Source organism: Cydia splendana, chromosome 15, assembly GCF_910591565.1.
Source record: "Cydia splendana chromosome 15, ilCydSple1.2, whole genome shotgun sequence".
Lineage (NCBI taxonomy): Eukaryota > Metazoa > Arthropoda > Insecta > Lepidoptera > Tortricidae > Cydia > Cydia splendana.
Genome location: NC_085974.1, coordinates 2,644,125 through 2,651,913, shown reverse-complemented (window position 1 = coordinate 2,651,913; position 7,789 = coordinate 2,644,125). Strand labels below are relative to the sequence as shown.

The 7,789-nt window shown below is 36.9% G+C and overlaps 1 protein-coding gene across 1 annotated transcript; it reads right to left on the bottom strand.

Moving 5' to 3' along the window:
* Positions 1-5,171: 5,171 nt before the first annotated feature.
* LOC134797233 (uncharacterized) lies at positions 5,172-7,445 on the bottom strand. Its single transcript, XM_063769458.1, has 2 exons — positions 7,021-7,445; positions 5,172-5,919 (listed from the first exon to the last, which is right to left on the bottom strand). The coding sequence occupies exons 1-2, from the start codon at positions 7,363-7,365 to the stop codon at positions 5,515-5,517; spliced, it is 750 nt and encodes a 249-aa protein (XP_063625528.1). The 5' UTR covers positions 7,366-7,445; the 3' UTR covers positions 5,172-5,514.
* Between the last annotated feature and the right edge of the window lie 344 nt (positions 7,446-7,789).

The window sequence follows — 7,789 nt, the reverse complement described above, 5'->3', positions numbered from 1 at the left end:
GCTTTTAAGACTCAAAAGGCACAAAACCTGCGCGGTGACCAGAATACTGACTGGACACTGCAAGTTTAACAAACATATATGTTTCAAATTGGCAAGAAACAAGATGCGACATGCAGGTTCTGTCAGGAGTCAGAGGAGACTGCAATGCACATTCTCTGTTCTTGTGAACTACTAATGTCAAAAAGAAGTACCTACCTAGGGCGACACGTAGTGCAACCCTATGAGGTACAAAACATTACGGCCCAAAGAATCTGGAACTTTCTGGATGCAACGGGCATTAGTAATGAACTTAAAGGGCCGTCACAATAAATCAATGCTGGTCAATGCGACACTCAAAGGCCCACAACACCACAATAATAATAATAATGTCCCGCGGGGGCAGCTTGTGGCGAGCTGACGGTGAGTGACGACACCGCGGACCCCTATTCCAGAGGGCCCTGACATCTGGCCCTCGCCTCTGTGCTTGCCTTGATTGGCCGGCCAGAATGGAGTCGCAAGAGCGGGACCTATGCTCTAGGTTGGAAGTGTAAAATGTCATAACGCCGGCGGCCTGCTGAACGGATTACCGGGATCTGGCTACCGCAGAATCACCTCTCGACAACCTCACAGCCACTCCAAAGTGTTGCCCTGTTGTCGCACTGTGCGTGCGACCATTGCGGGGCCCACTCAATGAGTTGGCGAGTCACCACCTGTCATTTACAATTTTGAGACTGATTGTCACGGCAGGTGTCCGCTAGTCTCTCCCATAGCCCATTACCCAGTCCATCCAACTTTCAAATCTATAGCCCATGACCTTAGTTCCCATCGCAGCACAAAAGTGCTGCACTGTAATAGTCTTTGCACCTGGCGGGGATCATCTCCGGATGTATCACATTGTGCGTTCGGGGATAGTATCCACCACATGTATCCCTTGCTTTTAGATTAACGTGCCTTAAAGGGCCTCTGCGCTGTTGGCTTCGTCCCCACGTACGCCTCCCAAAGGTCCGGGACCCCATGGTCTCGAGATATGGAAAAGACATGCAAATAATAATGTTAATTTTATCACATTTATAATACTTAACTCTGTTGGCGAAAGTTTTCCCAACATCTTTATTTATATATTTAATTTATAATTGTTTATATATCACTTCCAGAAGTAATTTATTAATGTAATCTACAACCAGAAGAATAACAACTTATCAGAAATCATCTAAACATACTTAAAAATCCTAAACGCTGCATACCGCTCTTACAATGCAGGTACGCCGCGCGACACAAAACATTTTTTTTTAACAGAGTTATGAAAAAAAATGTTTGACAAGTTTACTATTCTGTATAGTAGGATAACTGGGCTATTCACAGGTATTTTTTTTCTAGAGCAAATCCTCGTAGTTAAATTTTTTTAGAGGATTTACGAAAAAAAAAAAAAAAGTTTTTTTTTAATTTTGAATTTCTCGAATTTTTTGTATGGGTGAGTGAAAACTTAGTCACAGAACTGAATTCTTCATCCTCGAATTACACGAAAAAGACACCAAACTTGATATAGTTGCGAGATGTATGCAGATATAAAGCTTAGAGTGAGGCGCGCCGGAGGCACTTTTACCCCCCCTCCCCTGCCCGCCTGCTGGGGGGAACCTCTTGGCAACCGGGCTTAATCAGCTCAGATCACCCCCAGGAACACCTGTTCCAAGCGGTTTGCTTTGTCTCCAAAATGCAAGGTGGTGGACCTTAGATCTCCTGCTACAGAGCGAAATGCCGACTGAGGTCCGGGTGCGATTTTATTATCGCAGTGCGCGCGGGGCCATACAACTCCGTATGCTGCAATTCACTTTGCGACAATCGCGTCGCGAGCAGTCGCGGAAAAATGTGACAAATCACAATTTTAAAATGGCTGCTATTTAACTGATCACCAGATTTAGTAAAATTTAATACCAAAAAAATCTATTTTACCACCCTAAAATAATGAATGATCACCAAAATTATAACACCATTTTAATGTGAAATGATTACCAATTTTATTACACTTTACTATCCTTTTAAAGGAAATGACACCAAACTAATCATTATTAACCCAAAAATACTAAATGATTACCAAATTTCAAACCCCATTTTAATGTGAAATGATAACCAAATTTTTACATCTTGCTATCCTATTAAAGAAAATGACACCAAAATAATCATTGTAAACCCAAAAATAGTAAATGACCACCAAAATTAGAACTCCATTTTAATGTAAAATTATAACCAAATTTTTATATCTTGATATCATATTAAAGCAAATGACTCCAAAATAATCATTGTAAACCCAAAATTAGTAAATGACCACCAAAATTTTAACCACATTTTAATTAAAAATGTGCAAATATTTAATATAATTATCGTTATCCTATTAAATTAATTAATCCACTTCGTCACCTTTTTCTAGTAGCATTTTATTTCTGTTACAGTCGCAGTTCTAACCTAACCTAACCCACTTTTCTAGTAGCATTTCGTTTCTGTAAGGGTCGCAGTTCAAACCTAACCTAACCTAACCCACTTTTCTAGTAGCATTTCTTTTCTGCAAGGGTCGCAGTTCAAACCTAACCTAACCCACTTTTCTAGTAGCATTTCTTTTCTGCAAGGTTCGCAGTTCAAACCTAACGTAACCCACTTTTCTAGTAGCATTTCGTTTCTGTGTGGGTCGCAGTTCAAACCTAATCTAGCCCACTTTTCTAGTACCTTTTTTTTTCTGTAAGGGTCGCAGTTCAAACCTAACCTAACCCACTTTTCTAGTAGCATTTCTTTTCTGTAAGGGTCACAGTTCAAACCTAACCTAACCCACTTTTCTAGTAGCATTTCTTTTCTGCAAGGGTCGCAGTTCAAACCTAACCTAACCCACTTTTCTAGTAGCATTTACTTTTCTGTAAGGGTCGCAGTTCAAACCTAACCTAACCCATTTTTCTAGTAGCATTTGGTTTCTGTAAGGGTCGCAGTTCAAACCTAACCTAACCCACTTTTCTCATAGCAGTTTGGTTCTGTATGGGGCGCAGTTCAAACCTAACCTAACCCACTTTTCTAGTAGCATTTCGTTTCTAGTAGAATGATTATTTTGTAAGGGTCGCAGTTCAAACCTAACCTAACCCACTTTTCTGATAGCAGTTTGGTTCTGTATGGGGCGCAGTTCAAACCTAACCTAACCCACTTTTCTAGTAGCATTTCGTTCCTAGAAGAATGATTATTTTGGAGTCATTTGCTTTAATAGGATAGCAAACCTAACCCACTTTTCTATTGGCATTTCGTTTCTGTATGGGTCGCAGTTCAGACCTAACCTAACCCACTTTTCTGGTAGCATTTCGTATCTGCATGGGTAGCAGTTGAAACTTAACCTAGCCCACTTTTTTAGTAGCATTTTGGTTCTGTGAGGATCGCAGTTCTAACCTAACCTAACCCACTTTTATAGTAGCATTTCGTTTCTGTAAAGGTCGCAGTTCAAACCTAACCTGACCTACTTTTCTAGTACCATTTCGTTTCTGTAAGGGTCGCAGTGCTAACCTAACCCACTTAACTGATAGCAGTTTGACTTACTTTTCTAGTAGCATAACGAAATGCTACTAGAAAAGTAGATCAGGTAAGGTAGGTATGCGGTGCGGGGTACGGGGGGTTGAGCGGGAGGGGCTAGTAATTTTGGCATCAGTTTACTTTATTTGGTAATATGTATACATTTTTTGGTAATCATAGTGGTTTATTTAGGTGAAAATATCGCATTAATTTGGTCTTCAAGATTTGGTGATCATTAATGATTTTTGGTGATCATTCAATATATTTGGTATTTGAATACAATTTGAAGTGCAGTCGTAATTAAAATGGTGGTACTTTTGTATTTTTAGGTCTTATTTTTTTGGTGTTCAGTAATTTTTTTTGGTAAGCATGATTTTTTTATTTAGGGTACCAAAGTATTTTTTGGTGGTCATTATATTTGTAGCCTTTTAAAATCGCTGCGATTTTTTTGCTGCCATATAAACTCATACGTTACATTTCTGCGACTAAATTATCGCGCGACAAAAAGTCGTGGTGCGCGCTTAGCCTTATTGGGGTTTGGCATTTCTATAGTCAGACCGTGAAAAGTCTGCAGCGGATTTGATAGCCCACGCAGTGATGTGTCTTTTAATTGAAAAACACATTTTAAAAATAAGTTACGGCAAATATGTAACAATTATGAATCTAATACGATCATTTAATATTCTTCTGCTTTCATAAGTAATCGTTTTTGATTTTTAAAAAGCGTTTTTCAATTAAAAGACATGTCAAAATCGTTTACCTTCTTTCAAGTTCTTTCTAATGCTAAAAAAAACGAACTTTATAGTTTGGCAAGCCATTTTCAGTAGAAAACGGCGGCAAACTTTAAAAATCTAGGCGCGAAGTTTTTCTATTGACAAAGTGTGTTTATCAGTGTATACAAAAACGGAATCCTTAAACTTTCGTCATATTGGGCTCTCCGTAGGAATTAAATTTAGCACATAAGTGAATTTTGGCCCAGGACTGTCTCATTTCAAACATAGAGCAGATCAAGCAGATCATACTGTCTTTTCCTTACGCTAGTACTAGCACCCAAAAAAAGGGGCGAGTATAATTTTCCTGGTTCTTACTGGTGTGAACCATGATGATGATCAAAGAGTAAATAAATAAATAAATATTATAGGACATTCTTACACAGATTGACCAAGTCCCACAGTAAGCTCAAGAAGGCTTGTGTTGTGAGTACTCAGACAACGATGTATATAATATTTATATAAATACTTAAATACATAGAAAACAACCATGACTCAGGAACAAATATCTGTGTCATCACACAAATAAATGCCCTTACTGGGATTTGAACCCAGGACCATCGGCTTCACAGGCAGGGTCACTACCCACTAGGCCAGACCGGTCGTCAAAATACCGCAATTTTCATTTTCAGATTGGTTCCAGATGGGAATGGGAGCTGATATTGTAAGAAATGGTAAATAAAAATAAACAAGCAGATAATATATAAATAATCATGTTTTATTATATTATAAAACAAATCATGAATTTAATCTTTGGTTCAACATTCCTAATTACAGGAATAATATTATAAAAACCAATTTTGTTGGTTTTTTTGGCACTAAATAAACTTTGAAGAAACTTAAAATTAAAAATAACTTTACTTTTGTCCTCCATAATATAATATACAAAAGATAACTTTATCATTGCTTAGAAAATTAAGAAAAATAACACTTAAAAATACAAGTTCTAATGAAAGAGAATAGAGATCTGTTCATTGCACTTTTTCTAAAATAGCTTTCTACTAATACTAAAGAATGAAAAACATAGGAGCTTATGTTATGGCTTTTAGCACTTTCCGATCTGTGTAGATTACAAATCACATATTCATTCTAATCTATTGGAGTCGTACCAACATGACACGCAAGTTGTATGCCGTGTCTTATATGGATCTGTATATTACAATGCACATCTACACAAATCTATCTAGTGTGCACAGTTAAATTTAAAGTCTGTTATAATTTGAATGAATTAGTTATTTCTTGATAAATCAGACATCCTAGCCTCACTGATGAGACTGTGAATCTGCAGTTTCAGTTTCAAAGAATTTCTTTCATCCATCTTCCTCAATTGTGATGCTATGTATTTACCATAAATATCAAATTCATCCTCCTTTGGCTGATTTGTACTGTCCACAGACTCTGAATAGTAATTGTTAGCTCTATGCTTAAGTTTTTTCTTTTTAATTTTCTTAAAAGGTGGTGATATGCGCCTTTCTTTTTTAATATTTTCTGTGTCTTCGAGTTGGTTGGAGTCGTATTCATCATCAGTATGTGGCACAAGGGGGTCTGGGTTGGAATCTTCAGTATTCTCATTTGGCAGATCCTGATCCACCCACAATTGGCAGGAAGAGTCAACCTCTGGAATTTCATGGCTCTGAAAATAAATAAACAAAGGCATATTAGATAGATTCAGATAGATTTAGAGATAGATGCAGTATAGTAGGGGCATCTCATCAACTTTTCCTGTACAAACACATTTTATTTCGTTTATTACCTACATTTTTTAACATTTCAAATCAATGATTATTTTTACTGAGCATTTTTCAGGTCTATGTAAGATCCAAAAAAACTAGCATACTTGGAAATCTTCAGATAATTCGCGTTTTTACGGGACAACAGTGGAGTATTTCGTGGAATGCTACTATAGTTCCATGGCCAATATGTATGGAATTCAAAATCAAACTGTCTAGTGTCTATTAGGGCTTCCAATACCGGGATCCCGCCTTTTTAAACGTAATTTTCAATACCAGTATTTTTAAATGCAATACCGGGATCCCGGTATTTCCAAAAACAAGGAAAATTTGCAGTATAAACCATTTATATCCATTAGAATGGTCATATTCGGCTGTATTAAGAAGCTTACGCATCTAAATTGCATCTAGCCCTTATTTTATTATTGAAATAAGATCGTGGCATGAGCGTCAGATAAATATTTCGTGGTTGGTGAATCCTGACAGTGAGATTAATATTCTTAGTTCTTAAAATTTAATAAAAAAAATTATAGAAAAGAGCAAGGAACAAGGAACTGTAGTATGGTAAACTAATTTAGGCGGAAATTAGAAAAAAAGTTGGCTAGTGGGTTGTTGGAATAAAAATGTGACTGGTGAAGTCAACAAGTTGGATAAAATTATTGCCAACCTGGAGTGTGAAATAAAATGAATGCAGGTGGCGACATTGATTGGTTATTGTTCTAAAAGCTTTTAGGACATATCTGGTGTTACAGTAACTCTTTTTAATAAAAGTATATTTTTTTAAGCAATTCATATTCAATACCGGGATCCCGGGAAGACAGTTTCGGTATTAATACCGGTATTGTGATAAGTCCGGTATTTAGAAGCCCTAGTGTCTATCAGCCCAAGGAGGTCTCATGCTTAAATTGATAATTGTATCTGTACTATACTTTGTCATTTAATATCTAGGCTATGCTTTTAGCATTATGGATGTAAAATGACCAAGAAAGCACAGCAGTACTTACATTGGTATAGGACGTAGAATGTCTGTTAGTTGGTACGTGTTTCAAACATTGATCCATCTCATGAAACCAAACTAAAGATGGCTCGTATATGGCATCAGGACTCGACTTCTGCAAGATTTTCTGCACTTGCTGACAGTAGGTTGTTCTTAAATTCTTTATCTTTATTTTTATCTCGGGAATACTTAATGATTTACCTGTGGCCGCTTTAAAATCTGATTGAATACTGCTATAAGCTTCTTCTCGTTGATATTTTAATTTATAACCAGTGTGCGCGGGGTTCCACAGGCATTCGTGTTTTATGTATATTTTCACGAACTCTAGAGTAATTGCTTCACTCCACCTCATTTTAACTTGTTTAAATTGTAGGAAATTATAAATAAACAAATTTTTCTTGCACTACACATACAAGACTTGCACAAGACTACGGCATATTGATATTTTGATACTTTTGACAGTTGTGACATGACTTGAAGTTCTGTTAATACACGGCCAAATGCTGCACGACCAATAATATACTCTGGCTGGCTGGCCAGCCAAATAAAATTTTTTTTTTTAAAATATGAATTTCACGTCTTTTTCTACTGACTATATTATATGAGCGGCAGAAAAAAAAAACAAGAAGCCCAATGCCATAACCTTTTCAGAGGGTTATACACCGAATTACGCCTTAGTTGGAGTAAAAGACACCAGTGGCCTATTTTATAAAGCTACAAGTTACAATTTACAAGCGGAAGTCTCGTTCTAACACATAGGGTTTGAAAGAGACTTC

Coding starts and splice junctions, on each gene's coding strand:
- LOC134797233 (XM_063769458.1), bottom strand. CDS start 7,365: ATGAGGTGGAGTGAAGCAATTACTCTAGAGTTCGTGAAAATATACATA. Junction 5,920..7,020: donor ATTCTACGTCCTATACCAAT/GTAAGTACTGCT, acceptor ATTTATTTTCAG/AGCCATGAAATTCCAGAGGT.